Source organism: Cryptomeria japonica, chromosome 7, assembly GCF_030272615.1.
Source record: "Cryptomeria japonica chromosome 7, Sugi_1.0, whole genome shotgun sequence".
NCBI lineage: Eukaryota > Viridiplantae > Streptophyta > Pinopsida > Cupressales > Cupressaceae > Cryptomeria > Cryptomeria japonica.
Genome location: NC_081411.1, coordinates 702,542,406 through 702,559,534, shown reverse-complemented (window position 1 = coordinate 702,559,534; position 17,129 = coordinate 702,542,406). Strand labels below are relative to the sequence as shown.

General features: G+C 36.9%; 1 protein-coding gene across 3 annotated transcripts in view; it reads right to left on the bottom strand.

Moving 5' to 3' along the window:
- The window catches only part of LOC131040247 (uncharacterized), a 31,678-nt gene extending 14,751 nt beyond the window's left edge, over positions 1-16,927 (bottom strand). For 2 of the 3 annotated variants that reach the window (XR_009104800.2, XM_057973138.2), the window contains exons 1-12: positions 16,199-16,927; positions 15,573-15,613; positions 14,373-14,451; positions 14,090-14,238; positions 13,819-13,914; positions 4,002-4,072; positions 3,818-3,879; positions 3,571-3,634; positions 3,384-3,468; positions 3,092-3,218; positions 2,864-2,943; positions 2,696-2,753 (exon numbers count right to left, since the gene is read on the bottom strand). Coding sequence is in view for 2 of the 3 variants with exons in the window: in XM_057973138.2 (XP_057829121.1) it covers positions 2,696-2,753; positions 2,864-2,943; positions 3,092-3,218; positions 3,384-3,468; positions 3,571-3,634; positions 3,818-3,879; positions 4,002-4,072; positions 13,819-13,914; positions 14,090-14,238; positions 14,373-14,451; positions 15,573-15,613; positions 16,199-16,274 (988 nt within the window). In the remaining variant the exon portion in view is untranslated. The remainder of the gene's footprint in view (positions 1-2,695; positions 2,754-2,863; positions 2,944-3,091; positions 3,219-3,383; positions 3,469-3,570; positions 3,635-3,817; positions 3,880-4,001; positions 4,073-13,818; positions 13,915-14,089; positions 14,239-14,372; positions 14,452-15,572; positions 15,614-16,198) is intronic. The other variant, XM_057973139.2, reaches the window with a different exon arrangement.
- Positions 16,928-17,129: the final 202 nt, after the last annotated feature.

Below are 17,129 nucleotides of genomic sequence, written 5' to 3'. Positions count from 1 at the left end.
TCGAAATCATGTTATCGCTCATATGTTTTAGAGCATGAAGTTGATTAATCACTCACATGCCTTGATACCTGAAGTTCACTCTCCATCTCCTAAACATGAAGCAAATCATATCGCTCTCCAATCTCAATGCATGAAGTTAATACATCGCTCTTCATCCTCCAAACACGAAGTTGGAAATCGCTCACCTTCCTCAATGCATGAAGTATTTCGCTCTCTTCTTATAATGCATGAAGTTAGCATTTCGCTCTCTTGCCTTAATTCATGAAGTAGTTCATCGCTCATTTCCATTGACACATGAAGTAAACTCACTGCTGATTTCTCTTTTTCCTTAGAACATGAAGAGTTTCCTTTCGCTAACTTCTCTCAACTTATTAAATTGAATTCATTGCTCACCCCTTGCTGAATACGAAGTTATGCATTTCGCTCAAATCTATCAATACGTGAAGCAAATTATATCGCTCAATCACTTTAATTCATGAAGTTGATGAAATCGCTCTTTCGTTTTAGAGCATGAAGTTGATACATCACTCTTATGCCTCGAAACATGAAGATCACTCTTTACCTTTTAAACATGAAGCAAATCATCGCTCATCTACTTTAATTCATGAATCGATGTTACCTTCTCAAACATGAAGATGATAAATCGCTCACTTACCTCAACTCATGAAGTTCATTCATCACTTTCCTCCTTCAATGAATGAAGTTAATACACTCGCTCCTCCATCCTACGAACATGAAATAAAGGCATCGCCCTTTAAGCTTAAAACCCGAAGTAAATGATATCGCTCATCTTCTCTTCAACACAAAGTGCATTAGATCTCTTATTTCCTTGGGAGACCAAAGTATCCACATCGATCCTCTCTCTTTGTGCACGAAGTTGATCATATCGCTCACATCTTTTGATACATGAAGTAAATTATATTGCTGTTCTCTTGCTGTGGTTGAAGGTTGCAAGATTGTTTTTTAAGCATGAAATAAACTTTATCGCTCATCATCTTTGAAACATTAAGTAAATTATATCGTTGTCTTTCCCTGATACATGAAGTTGGGCATCGTGGCATGTGTTGGGATATTAGGATCCAAAGAATGATGAAGTGGCTCTTTTACTTTTTTAAATATACCTTAAAAAACTTTTACCTTCTTTCATCTTTAAGCTTTGGTGGGCCCAAACAATAATACGGTAGGAAGTCAAAAAAAAATGCTCTAAGCTTTAAAAGAACCCTTTTAAAATCTCCACTTCAGATTTGGTGGGGCCCAGCATGTGATAAGACAAGGATGGTTGAAGAAATGTGAGGTGTTGACGAAAGGCCACGGGTGAAAGGGAAGAAGAGGATGTTGGGGGAAAGGGAGACATACTGGGTATGGATGTGGGAGATAGGGGATACGTGGGGTTAGGAGGTATAAGTGGTAGTGGATGGAGTTAGGGAATGTTAGGGAGTAAAATGTAATGGTAGGTATAAGGGGGTAATGAAAGGGTAGAGGGGTGTAGTTTATAATGGAATGGGGTTTAGGTTAGGGGAAGGAAGGTGGGATGGGATAGGATAGGATAGGGGTAGGGGTAAAATGGTAGGTAAGGGAAAGGGTGGGCTAAGGGAAGTAAGGTGTAGGTAAAGGGAGGTGTAGGTAAAAATGAAGGTATATGTGGGTGAAGGGTAGTTGATGAGTATATTAGGAATAAAGGTGGGAAATGGGAATAATTAGGTAGGTAGGGAGGTTAATGAGATGGAAGGGGTAATGGACGTAAAGGTAAAGGTAGTGTAAGGGGTAGGTTAAGGATGTGTGATGGAAGTTAGGAAATATAAGGTATGTTACGTAGGTGAAGTAGGTTAGGATATGGGGATGGGTGGAAGGAAGGGTAGATGGGATAGAAAGGTAGGTGGGTATAGAATATGGTAAATGGAAGTGAAGAGTGTTAGGGGAGGTGGAAATGGAAGGAAATGAAAATGGGAGTGATTGGGTTTGGGCACCCACTGAAAGGATCGGGAGAAGTATAAGGGATTATGCCTTAGCTGAACAAAGGGAATGTTAAACCTCACTTCATCTCAAAGAAAAAGACTTGGCCAGCTCCTGAGAAACTACGAACAAAAGGTTAATAGCAAAGACTCGACAACAACTAAGAACTGAGCCAAGACAACTAACCTAGAAAGCGAAAAAGTGGGGATCCCCATTTGCAATGGAGCGATGTGTGAATACCTCACAACAACACCCAAATGTATCCAACCCCTCAAAGTTTCCATACCTGCATATCATACCCCCGTACCTGTACCCGTACCCAAACCCAATTCAGTAACTTAGAAAAAAACAGATGGTTTTTCCCACATTCAATAATTTTATTAAATGTCAATGGTCTCCAGAGCCGTAATGCAATAACACATGGTTGAAAAGTTGAAAAGCATGTTGATATGCCTTACTTTTGGACCTGTGAAGACAAACATTAAAGGAAAAGTTCCTAGAGTTTTCTACATGTTTCTACATGGAGATTTCCTAAAACAGAAACTGTGCAGAGTTTTTCTAACTTCTGGTAATATAGACTGAGTTTTGTAAATTCAAGAACATTGTAATTTTACCTTTTCAAATCTATGATTCTCTCGAGTCTGAAACAGTTACTTAAGAAAAGAATGAATGATAAAATGTAATATAGCACCTACTACATACACGCAAAAGTAAAATATAAGTGTTTCACTAACAAACCAACCTGAAACCCTGTCTGGAGTACCAGCTCCTGTGCCAAATTTTCCGGCTACAAGCGCAGGCTTATGCCACAGAATACACCATTTGATTTAGTCAGGGAAAAGACCCTCTGCTACAGTACCAGATGCAGAAATGAAGATTTGCATGAAAAATAACAATATGCTGGACTTACATGAGGACGAGGATCTGCTGCACTCTGGGTTTGTTGATACTTCAAAATAGTCCAGTCAAATACATAATCAAACTGAAAACCTGGATGCAAGAAACGAAAAATCTTTACGAAATTAAGTGAAAGAGGAAACTACCAAAAAAATAATTAAGGGATTCAGGATTAAAATATTTCTCGGATGAAATATCTTAAAAATAACAAATGGAATATCTTCATCTGTGTCATCCTTACCCTCACGAATGAAGAGTTCACGAAACAAAACTTTCAGATAAGCATAATCTGGCTTGTCATCAAATCGCAATGACCGGCAATAATGGAAATATGATGCAAATTCCTTGGGGTAAGATTTGCACAATGTCTAATCCAAACAGTATCAAAGCCATGTTAGATACAAAAGTTATAAAGATACGTCTTTTATATGAAACTCAATGCTCAATTAAAAATTTACTTCCCCAGAAAATATCACAATGATGTGCATGATCACACATATTAGAGATATACTGTATTGGTATGAAAACCATACCTCAATCGGAGTCGACATCTTTTTCTCACTTATTTTCTCATACTTTTGCTTTTTAGTCCCAGCCTTCAATCCCTGCCATGGAAGGCTGATACATGCAACAAATAAGCTGCAATATATACAGCAACAGACACAAATGGTTTCAAAAGAAGTAATCACAAAGGTTCAATTATGTGAAGTATAAGCCTACCTCCCTCTTAAGAAGTACATCAGCATGTATCCCAACGACTCTAGATCATCCCTCCTGCCTTGCTCTGAATAAGAGATGCATAAGCATAAATATGATGTCATGAAACGTAAATACATCTTGTCTTAAATCTATTTGAATCAATTTGCTACATCTATGCCAATAATAAATGCAGTGATGTGATGCCCCTTTTGAAGGAGCAAATACATCACCATTCATCATTGATAATGTCAATCAAGGTTTTACTCACCAATCCCAAGATGTGTATTTATACTGGCATACCTTGCAGTGCCAGTGAGGTTTTTGTTTTCCCTAGAAATACAAGACACAAATTTAAGACTCGTCCTCTGAAAATGCAGGGAAAAAACTCATGATTTATTTGCTCATGATTTATTTTCTGCTTCTTGACAGCCAGAATTTTAACATTTACATGCCTGTATGGGATGTGCTTATGAGTTGTAGGTTCACGATACTTTTTCGCAAGTCCAAAGTCAATCATGTAAACCTGTCAGGAAGAGCAATAATACATCAGAAATATCAACTAAACTATGACGTATAAAATAAGATAAGAGATCATGGCAGATGTCTTCCATTTCTCCAGTCAATATATGATCATGGCAGAAATATCAACTAAACTGATGGTGTTTGGCTTCCAGCTGTGGAGATGTCTTCCATTTCTCCAGTCATGGCAGAGGTAGACCCTGTTTCAGGTGAAGGTGTGGCAAATAGAATTGGCAACAGGCAGCAAACCATTCCCAGTTGTGCAGGTATTCCAACGTGGGAAGTGTATAATTTCTAATGGTTTCTTCTGTGTGCTGACTAATAACAGGTAATGGTTTTAGGGTGCTGTGTTGTTGCATATGGCATTTCCTATGTTAATGTTGTTGGTGTTTCCCTATCAGTGCTGACTGGTTATATATGGTTCTATGTACGTAGATAGTTCTCACAGGTATCATCCTAATGTAGCTTTTTGCAGTCTATGGATCTTTCTGGCGCCTGTCACCCTAGCTATGATTTGTACAGAATTTTATCTTCACCATAGCAGTGTCTTTCTTTCTAGAATGTGGCGATGAGACCCTATTATAGACACTCAATATTGTAACTGAAAAAATAAAGTATAAGACACCATTTATCTAGCCTATCAAAGCCATATAATTATTACTTTACAGTTAGATGCTATTATATTAGTTTAAATATTTTCACTGCATACTCATACTGAAAGTCATGAAAAAAAAATTTAACTATTGTTTTGGTATAAACACTGAAAATAATAATAAATAGTAAGTGAGATATCTTCACACATTGACAATCATGGTTTTAATGGAATGAAATATCTGTGACACACTGATACTCAAGATAACTGACAAAGACAGACAGATGGCTTTTGGAGTCTCAGACTGTGAGAAGTAGCGTCCACCCTGTACTTCATACTAAACAAGTCATTAAAATATGAGACAGATCATAAAAAAGCTACATACAAAGGACAAAAAACCTAACAAAGGTCCCCTGCTCTCTCCAACAAGCATACCCTTTTCCAATTAAGTTGGTGTGAACATGATCTATTACCTAACTAGTTTCCTATTAAACCCTATCGTACTTATATACTTAAGTTTACTTATGTCATTGTACAGCCTGAGTTGGCCTAGTGGTGGAAGACTTGTACTCTTGGAAGAGAGATCACAAGTTCAAATCCCACAAGGGGGTAGGGTATGTACATCTTATCAGCTTTGGCCCATTATCTATCAAAAAAAAAAGTTTACTTATGTCATTTACTTTTTGAATCTCGTATCATAGGATTAAGACATTTCTCATGATCTTGGTTTGTCATAGGATTTCATTCTTGCCTTTACAACAAGAGTTTCCTCACTGTATACCATCATACCAGTTTCATTTATGCATTGAATGAATTATCTGGCTTCATAGCATTTCCATTGCTTCTCTCTGTGCTAAAAGTTGTTTTGGTTGCAAGTGATCCTTGAGCTGGTATAGAGTTGATCTACAGCTTTTACATGGTATCAAAGCTTCAGATCTACAATTCATTTCCCTCTTTTAGGAGTCTTCAGCCAAGAACTTTCAAACAGTGTATTCCAATGCAAAATGGACCTCACAATTGAGCTCAAAATACCCAAAAACCTATAACTTAATATGTTTTGGCACTAGAAAAATTTTGAGCTTTTTGGGGGAATTTGCTAAAACACAGAGTCAAAAATTCATTCAACTGTATGGATTTGTACAATTTTGACTCGATAAAGGATACAAGTAGGGTTTAGAATCTCCCTATGGTTTTGTGCAGGATTAAACTGAATGGATCTGCAACAGTCTCAATGGTTTTCCCTACTACGGCAATGAATTTCAGCGTTTTTTCTTGCTACCACAACAAACCCACCTTGTCCTCTATAAATCGCCTTTACCCGAATTTTGCCGCATGCATTTCTGTAATTTTGTGCACTCGCATTTTGGTAAATCACCTTGAGTTCATTTTAGGTTGAGTGTGGGGCCATTTCCAGGGGAATGGATTGATAACTATGCAAATAAATTCAATAATTATTAATATTACAATTAATAATGAAAAAACTAATTGTTATGTTAATTAATTTTTAAAATTAATATATATTCATATTATTCTTTTATAATTATATTATTGTATCATAGCATTATATATTAATTTTATTATACTATATTATATTTTATTAATACTATATTATATATTAATAATATATTATGTATTAACTATTAATTATTGATATTAATTTTCTTTTATAATTTTAATATTATATATTATTAATATTCTATAACGCTTATAATTTACTAGCACTTGGAATCACTATGCGATTGTTGTTGTTCCCTGTCGTTCCTAGGGTTTCTGCGAAGACTCAACGTTGTGATGATGAATTGCTTCAATGGTGTCAATCTACACGTGGGTCGTCATCAACTCAAAAATCTATTGGAGTTCTTTTGGGGCATTCTGGTTATTCTCGAGCGGCTATGGCTAGATCGGCCAGTGGAAGGTTTGGTTTTAGAGACGGGTTTCGCTATGGCTCAAATCCCCCTTTCAATGGCGAGAGGTATGTGAAAGTGGGCTGGATTTGGAAGGAAAGGCTTTGTATGCAAAAGGTGCAAACGGTTGAGCGGCAGAGGGTGGAACATTGCACAGGAGATGATTGGCAAGAGAATATTTCAAATAATGTTGTTGACATGGGCACAAACCAGGGTGAGCTTGCAGTTGACAAGCCAATGGTGTGCTTAGAAGATGAAATATATAATGAAGTGTTGAAAAAGAGAAATACTTTGCTAAAATGGGCTTGATAGGTAGATTCAAAGGCTTTTGGCCGAGCCTTGGCGATTTACACAAATGCATATCAAAGTTCTAGAGTCCCATTTTGGAGGGGGATGTCATGATTTATCCAGGTGTACAGGACATGAACAAAACATCATGAAAATACCAATGGAGCTGTGAGGATAAGCATTAGTTGTTGTTGAAATCTTGGTGCCTGGCTTTCAACCCTGCCATTGAATACTTTGACAAGATTCCAATCTGGGTAAGGCTTCCAAACCTTCCATTGCAGTATTGATTTGAATCTTGCTTCAAAGCTATAGGAAACTTTTTAGGAAGGTTTTTGGGGGTAGATGAGGGTTCGTTAGGTTTCCTGCATACTACATATTCCCATATACTTGTTGAGATGGATATCATAAGGGCTCTTCCTGCAGATTTAACTTTGAAATCTTCAAATGGAAGCTAGATGCGATTGGTGGATTATAAAGGAATCCCTTCCAAATGTAGAAGATGTTTTCAAACAAGGCATATTGTTGCTAATTGTTCTAAGCAAAAAACAAACAAACGGGCAACTTGGTGGAGGGGGGTGTTGAAATGTGGCGATTGATCAGCAAAGTACTGTACACTCAGCACGTAGAAAAAAAATTTTGCCGTTTTTTTGTTGATGAAAACCGACATTGTAATAAAACCGTAAAAAGGCCGACTTTGTTTGTTGCCCTAAAAACACATGTTATAAGCGGCTGGGATGCTTAAGGCATGTGAATGTTGATGTACTATTTTTGCTGGATAATAAGAAAGATTGGACAGCTGTGTATGGTGGACATAACCCATTTTGGGTGAACCACGTTAAATCTCTGTGTTATCTGTGTCCTATTTTATTCCTGTATCTTTTGTATTTAAATCTGCATATAATTGTTAGTTCATATTTGCTTCGGATCTGCTTGAAACCCTAACAGGGGGTTCCCCCCATCATTATTCAGTGGAAAAAGAAGATGGTGTCACCACAAAGGGCTGTAACAAAAAGGGAGAAGTTAAGGAAAAACAGAGTATGGACCTCTCAATTTCAAAGACCTCGTAAGGGACAGAAAATACGTATAATGATAGTGTTAATACTGGTAGTAACCTTGTTGGGGAGAAAGATGATAGACTTGCTAGTTCACACAGGGTGGATGGTGGGCAGAGATGCTCCTCTGATGAATCTTATGAGAAAATCGCAAGATGTTGTAGATCAGAAGGAAGGTTGGATTGCAATGAAGGGAAAGAGAGATGAGAGCAAAAGAGGGAACTCCCTCTACTTCAACGAACTTGGCAGGGATTGTGACACCAAGGAAAGATAATGTCATTGCTGGTAACAGCTCCTCTATTGAAAAAGATGATAGTGGTGAATCAACCGATGAGTTACAAGGTACAACAGTGCAAGAGGAAATAGTGAAGGGGAAGAGAGATTAGAAAATCGAGGAAACTTTCGATATGATTCTTTTATCTCATGAAAGGAGTGGTGCAAAGCTAAAGATGTGAATTGTTGACCAGTTAACAGGTCTTCGCACTTGGTGCCTTGTTTTTTGGGGAGGTGGCTCCCTGTTTGTAGCCCCACCTGGTTCGATTTGGGATTAAAATCCTAATATCAATAAAATCTTTCACTCATCAAAGAAAAAGTATTGTATAACATTTATAAATATTATCATATAATATACATATTAAAAATATGTATATTACGTCTAATATTCTTGATTGCAGGGTTTACATATGTATTATATATTATATTTTATATGTTTTTGTACCAACCAACCTAACCCAAAAAAAAATATTGGGTCAAATCCATGAACCAAACCATCAAACCCGAACCTAAACCAATACAAGGATTGGTAACTTAATATCTTTATAGCTATTACTTTCTCTACATATTACAATGCCTTATATAACATTTTAGCTTTATATATTTCCAATGTTCGCATCACCACCACCAAAAAAAACAATGTTTCCAGGACAAGAACGTTTCTAGGATGCAAGAACTTGGGGGAGATGTCCCCACATCGCACTACCACCTCCACCAAGGATGCCTTTGAGATGACAAAGATGCCCAGGCATATCCTACAACCAACGAGCCCAAAAAGCAAGTTTAAATTAAAAAACTTAATTTTGAGGGGAACAAACACCCAAGGCCAAACTCTAATGGCCAAAGGGCCCCACCAAAGCCTCTCAAATCCCATAAAACACCCTAAAATCCATATTTTTACTCACAAATTCATTGAGGAGGACCAAAAGAGTGAGTGAAGGAGTGAAAGAGTGAGGTGAAATGCAAGTGGGTTGAAGAGGAGCGAGAAGAAGAGGAAAAGAGGGATTCTACACTAAGTTGCAAGGACTTTTAAAGCATAAGGTAGGATTCCATGACTTTTTTTTTCTTTAATTATTAGTTTCATATTCATGATTTCATAAACATGGTTGCAAGTGCATATTCATTGTCCAATGTTCATTATTCATAGACATCAAGCTTGAAATTTGAAAATTTAAAAAAAAAAAAAATCATATTCATAGATATGATTGTCATATTTTTTATTTTCTTATTTAAGTTTGTTGTTTTACAAATTGAAATTAGTCGTTTATATGTTCAAATTTATTATTTTGTCAAACTAGGATGAAACTTTTGTGTATCCTCTGTATCCTCTACTTCTACACTTCATGCGACCTGAAGTAAGAAAAACAAAAATGAATTCCTTGGTTGACAAAGATTTTAAAAAAAGATTTGTATTTGTTTATCCTTTTCTTTTGTGCTTCATGCAACCTGAAGTAAGAACAAAAAGATAATGTGTCTTAATCTTTTGCATTATGTTGCATGCATAGTTTAATTTAAATTTTAGAATTATAGACTTATAAATTTTATGTTATTTATCGTAGTGTCACAATGAGTTCACATGGCATAAGTGAGGATGAGGTTGAGGTTCAAAGTGACAATATGACTATGCACTTGAGACTAAAGCTGAGAGAAGTGACTGACAGTCAAACTCCAACCATCAATTCCATGGTGATTGTAGCTACAATTATAAATTGTCCCTCCACAATATTGGCAGATTTGCTAAGGTCCCTTTGATCCTAAGTCTCCTTTGAAACAATTTGCAACAAAAATACAAAACAAGCCTGGGACATTTGGGGGTACAAGGTTGTGGAAGTGCCACTTTTGTGGTTTTGAATTTCAAGCCAGCATTACTAGAGTTAATGCCCACCTCCTTCATATTCAAAGCAGGTGTGTAAATATGTGAGTTTTTTGGGAGATCAAAAAACTTGCAATTTAGGGCTAAAATATGTAGGCTATGGAGTGTTGGTGGTGAAGACAATGCAATTGCATCTATATTTGATTCTTTGTCTCATAGGATAATGGGTGATCAAAGCCAACCACATGGTTCAGCTTCTACTTCGCAGAGGCAAGTTGCATGTATGCCAGCTTCTTCTCCTTCAAGGGCCCATGTAGCAAAGGCTAGGGGGAAATGCAAGTCGACAGGTGATGCTCCTAACCCAATAGCTGAATTACTTGATGTGGAAATGAGGGATGATGCAAATGATGCCAATGGCAAATTCTTCTTTTCCAATGGCATTCCATTCCACGTGGCTCAATCTCCTTACTATAAAGAGGCGATGGCAATAGTAGCAAGGGCAAGACCACCATATGTGCCACTAAGGGAGACAATATTAAGGACCACAATTTTTGATAAGAACTATTCCAAGATAAATGTGTCAATTGAGAAAATGAAGGATGTTGGGTGGCAAGTGGATGAAGTATAGTCATGGATGTGCGGATGAATATTAAGTGTCTTCCACTCATCAAAATCATGGTTACATGTTCAAAGGGCCCATATTTTCATACGGTAGTGGATTACTCAAAGCATCGCAAAGATGTTGATTTTCAATTTCAAATCCTCAACGATGCTATTGAGGAGGTTGGGCCACAAAATGTAGTTCAAGTAGTGACAAATGCAGCCCATGTGTGCAAAACTACATTGAGATTAATTGAGGCAACTTATTAACATATTTGGTGGACTCCTTGTTGTATGCATGCCATGAATAATGCACTAAAGGACATGGGTATAATTGATTGGATCAAAGCAATGGTCAATGATGCTAAGAGATGTACAAATGTTTATATACAACCACTACACTACACGTCCACTCTTCAAGACCTTCTCTTATAAGCTAAGTTACCAGTTCTTCCCCTTTTGGCCTGGGTTTCGGTTCTGGTTCTTGCCCGTTCCTAGTTCTCCCTGAGTTCTCCTTGGGTTCCTCCCGGGTCCTTCCCAGGTGGTCAGGTTCCCTGTGGGTCCTGCGTCGCAGGACCCACAGGGAACCCGGCCACCTGGGAAGGACCCGGGTGGAACCCAAGTCGAACCCAGGAGGACCCAGGTGAACCCAAGAGGACCCGCGTGAACCCAGGCCTATGGTTTCCCAAAAACGGGGCCCACGGGTCAAAAAAACAATAAAAAAAGACTTAACTCTAATTCGCCCCTTTATGACTTTTTAAAAAAGACTTGAAACTTGAATATCATCTTTTTTGCAAATTATGAATATGATATTAGACTTTAGTTATTAGTTTATTGATTACATTTGCGATATATGAATATTTATTGGCATTGGCAATTAATAATTATGGATTTATCATTTATCATTATGTATGGAAAGTCACATTGTATATTTTATTTTTGTATGGATTGTATATATTGACCATATATATAGTATATGGGTATATATATATAATTAAAAAATATATATATATGTACGGACGAACCCGAACCCATACCCGTACCCAAGATTTTATTTTTTTTGCCGAATCCGCGAATCCGTACCCGAATCCGAACCCGAACCGGTAACTTAGCTTATAAGGAATTCTTTAAACCTGTCAAGACTAGATATGCATCCTATTTCATTCTCTTGAAAAGAATGATTGAGAATCCAATCAGTGGCCCAAGTCCAAGATAGGGTAGGGGATGAGACTGAAGCATGTAGTGAAGAATGATGATTTTTGGGGTGGTGCCAAACATATAGTCTCCATCATCAATCCAATTTTCCAGGTCATTAGATATTGGGATGCCAGTGCACCTAACCTTGGAGAGGTGTATGAATGCGTTGATTCTATGCTAGACCAAATGGGGGCTGCCATGTGAGAGGACCCCACATTAGCATTCTACAATGAGCACATCCAGCCAATCATTCATCAGAGATGGTGGAAGCTCAACACTCCCTTGCACGTTGCTGCATATGCATTGAACCCCAAGTGGTACAACCAAAGGCTTGGTAGAGTTAAACCCATATAGGATGTTGAGGTAAAGGCAAGGTTCATGAGGGCCATCCAAAAGATGTATGATCTCGTAGAGGCCAACATCATTTGTCTGAGGTGGACAAAATTTACCACTCTAAGGGGTTATTTTGAGGAGGCCACGATGGATAGGGTAACTATGGTACAAGAGGACACAATTTTGTGGTGGAACTGCCATGGACCGAATTCTTTGACTATCACTCTAGCCATTGAATTGCTATCTCAAGTTTCTAGTTCTTCTACTGCTAAGAGGAATTTGTCTACTTATAGCTTCATCCACTCTCTTAAGAGGAACAAGCTTACTTCTAGGAGAGCAGAGAAGCTTGTGGTCGTATATAGTGCATTGTGCCTCATTGACCACAAGACGCTTTTGTACAAAGAGAGTCCAACAGCACAATGGGATGTAGAGCCAACACAAATTGATATGAGGATGCTACCGTTACATATGGAGGACTGGTTGGTATTACTTTGGAGGAGTTTGACCATTGGAATCCACTCTAGTGATGATGAGATTAGGGATGATTAGAGGCCTCACTTCACTCCATTTTGTTATTTTGACATCATTGTACTCATTGTAATCATTATGAAATCTTGATTTAATAATATAATATAAATTTCAAATTCAATTTTTTTGAATTTTCATTGTTCAATATTAAATTGTTAATGTTCACTTTAAAGTTTAGTAGTATTTAAGTTTTACTCATTTCCAACGTTTCATTTGTAATTCTTATGCTTATACATCTTTTTATAACTATTCTTTAAGTACTACATCTATATCAGCATCATTCCCCCACTGCCACTCCGCCACCTTCCCCCTGCTGTCCCCAAATCTAGGCCCTGGGTCCTTGTTCCACCCACTCCCAAAACCCATCCCCCTATTAGGAAATTCCATGGAACTATGTATATTTTTTCACATATGTTCTACTTTAGCTTTACGTATAGATAATTATAATTTATAGGTATCATAACATTTTAGTTTTATGTATAGATATCTTGAATGCTTTAGTATACTTTATTTCAAATTTGTAACAATTATCATAGTTTTGTTTAGCACATGCTGGTATTCTGAACTTTAATTTCTATTTTTAGGCTGCAAATATGTATATATTTATGATTTTTATGAGGTATTTGTGTGGAAATACCCAACCCAAAAAAATGCATACTGGTGTACCATATCCACATACCTGTACCCATCCCTAATTCCAATTTCATAGCTTAGATGTTATGCTCCAAAGTAAAGCTAATATTTTTTGAACAATTAATATACACGCACAATTTTCAGTTATACTCGTAGATATGCAATTTCCAGTTCAAACTTAACAATCTAAAATTTGATACATTTCTGACCTACTTCCAACAGGATTTATTTGATTTAAGATTGTAAATAAACAATAAACCAGGTAGTGCATCTCCCTTGGGCTGTTAATAGCTTTAGATTATATCATATTTGGTCTCAATTTGAGCATTTAAGAATTATAACTGACGAGAATCTCAAAGATACATTATATTAACCTAATTTGCTTTCCATTGAAGACTCGTGAGAAACTTGTCCAGCATTATATCTCAGTGAAGGAAATTCTTTCTGTGCACATACTCGATCCTTCTATGATATTGAATTTAGTCTAAATCCAAGCATTTATAACTAAGGAGAATCTCAAAGTTACATTAAATTAACCTGATTTGCTTTCCGTCCAAGACCCATGAGAAAATTGTCGGGCTTTATATCTCGGTGAAGGAAATTTTTGCTGTGCACATATTCGATCCTTTTAATCTGACAACAACAATAGCCAAATCAAAATCACTCTTGTGGAAAAATCACAATATCAAATTTGCATAAGTTTTTCAGTCTCATGGGATTGTTTAACCAAGATTATTACTTTTTAATGAAAAATATCACTCATAGTATTTTGTCTGGCATTCAAGACACCAGGGAAAAAGATACCCACAAGCTGATCAGCAAGCATTAATACAGTCTTCAAGGAGAGCTTTCTATTACAATAATTGAATAAGTCTTCAAGGCTTGGCCCAAGTAGATCAAGTACCATAACATTGTAATCACCTTCAACACCAAACCATCTTAAATTTGGTACTCCACCTGCTCGAACAGAGCTACAATTAGAGTGAATAGACCAAAAATAAAATAGAAAATTCTATGTAAAAACAATAGGATTACGGTAAGAAAGCAGTTAATAGCCAGCTAGTTAGACAACCAACGTTTCTAGCATTTACCTTCTACTCCTCCACCTTGCAGCATTCTATACACTTTGGACTCATACAATAGCTGAGGATGCTTAGTCTTCACACTTTCCTGTTTGACAGCATAAACCATTAGATAACTGCATGAATGGAAAATTAATATCAAGATACACAAGACACAATGCTTCTTCCACTATTGACATGAGAAAAAAAAAATCACATAGATGTCATGTACTTTGCAGATTAAAAAAGACACAGGACTCTCACAAAGAAATAAAAATACAGATGGTAACAAGAAAAAAATTATTTTTCGAGTGTAGAAGAGTGGGAGGCATAAGGATGATTTACTCGAGCATTAGATGAATTTTATATCTCAGATAGATTTCTCAATAAACTTTTTAACAAGTTTTAGCCATCTACGATGTTCTCTAACTTAAGTCCAGTACCATATAAAATTTACCCTTATTCATACATTTGAAGCTTATTTTCCAAAACAAAACATGTAAGATTTGCCCCCATTTCAAATTTCTGAACAAGATGCCATCTCATACAAAATGCACTTTTCAACAGATCAGACACAGCAGCAAGTTACAAATGATTCTCAGTTCTTCAATGTCCTTTCGCACTTTCAAGCTCTGCTCCCCACAAGACTAGCATAGCCTATGGACAGTATGGTCAAGAAAACTTACAAGTTACAATACCCTGCTTCATTTTTTCCCCATAGAAACAATAAATTACTACCAATTTCAGTGAGTAACTATAAACTGTTGCAGCATCTTTGTCAAAGAAAGATCCCCATGCCAGTCCAGTCACTGCTTATTGCAGACACTGCTGAAGAAATTCTAGAACAAAACAAATTCAAGGCTGTGGATGAACAGAAAACGCTAATATCAACGATAGGCAGTGAAAAAGAAATCTGAATAAAACAAACACTCAATTATAAATCGTTGCAGCATCTTTGTCAAAGAAAGATACCCATGCCATTCACTACTTCGCAGATAATGCTGAAAATTTTCTAGAACCAGACCAATTCAGGACTGTGGATGCATAGCAAACAGTAATATCGGTAAGGGGCAGTAAAAAGGAATTGTGAATAATCAATAAAACAAATACTCGCATATGTAAATTGTATGGGCCCTTTTACAGTTTGAAGATCCATCAAATATGGAGAGATTATCAACCCTACACATTTTTTTCTACTGTGATTTTTTCTGTTGACGGAAATGAACTTACCAGTTTAATGCCAACTTCCTCATTTGTCAGAATGCTGGTTCCTGAACAACGCCGACACAAAAAAGAGTCAGGAGACAGAAAACATGATGATAAGCGATTAATAGGCCCTGCTCTAGATGCGGAATCGCACAAAGGAAAAAGCTCGCTGTTTAATTTTCATTTAAAAAATGAACATGAATTACTTGATTGCAGCCCAGGCCAAGAAATATGAGAGGAAGTGTTAGCTAGAAGTTAAAACGCCTAATTTCACCGCACAAATCCCTGGGTTTCAACATTACAACCTGGATCTGGACGAAATATTGAACTGAACACTGCTCTTGCCCCTACTATTCTATATTTTTAACAAATTAATGTCAATAAACAAACCTCTAACATCTACAATTTCATAGAAATTCAAGAAATTATACAATCCTATATCAGAAGTTCAGAGATCCCGTCACTAAAAAAATGAATGTAAGAATAACATGATAATAAAATCAAGAATTAAGGGCACCCAAGAATACTCTTCAAATCTTCAATTCGATAACACTGGTACACAAATCGGTTGGGGTAAAAAAGATACAGCCAACAAATAAGCACTCCACTTACAAATAAAAATGGGTGTACCCAAACAAAGAAGAACATACCAAGATATATTTCCCCAAATGAACCGCTGCCAATTTTGCGCCCAAGTCTATATTTCTCCCCTACCTTTGGTTCCATGAGTGCCTCAACCACTAATGTGCTACAAGATTTTAGACTCAAATTATCCGACTCCAATCCAATATGGATCCAATTAATATGCCTTCATTTTATTTTACTTTTCTCCAGTGGATCCTCTAAGGCTTGCAAGGCATAACCCATAAACCCAAAGAGCGTACATTGCCCTGTCACAGATGAACTATTGTACTGCCTGTAGTTTACACAAACCCAGAGAAAATCCTCAAAGATAATGATGACCCACTAATGTAAATGATGTCTTGAGCCAATTCAGACATACCCGTTTCAGAGATTTACAGCTAGCATGACTTTAACCCCAAAATAGTCTCCATTTCATAACGCACATTTGGTCAAGAATATTCCAATCATCAACAATAAGCCTCCATATAATTTTTGTCTTGATATGAGCTTGTGTACTTGTGTTGTTCACAGCTTTTATCTTCCCTCTGATAGGAACATGAAAATTGCCATCCTAACTCTCTTATCTCCAGGATGAGTTGAAACCCATTTGACTGCCATAGACATGCTTGCTCTAAGCCATTTAAAATCTCTACGGGATTGTTGCGTGTGGGTCCAAAGGCCAACTAAGTGGCTCGCCCATAAGCCTCCCCTCAACCTTAACCAAACCCCAAAACGTAAATCGACTTTTTGAGATTTTTTAATATAAAGTTAAGACCCAGCAAGCGGAAACCCACGCAGAGGGTCACTCATTATTTACATTTGGATTTTTTTCTTCTTCGTGAACAGCCATCGGAAACAGAGTAGCCAAATTGTCTTCATCGTGATTAATGGTTGTTTTTTTCGTCTACTTTTCTGTTTTTATTATCAAACCCCAAAAAGTAAATCGTTTGATTAATA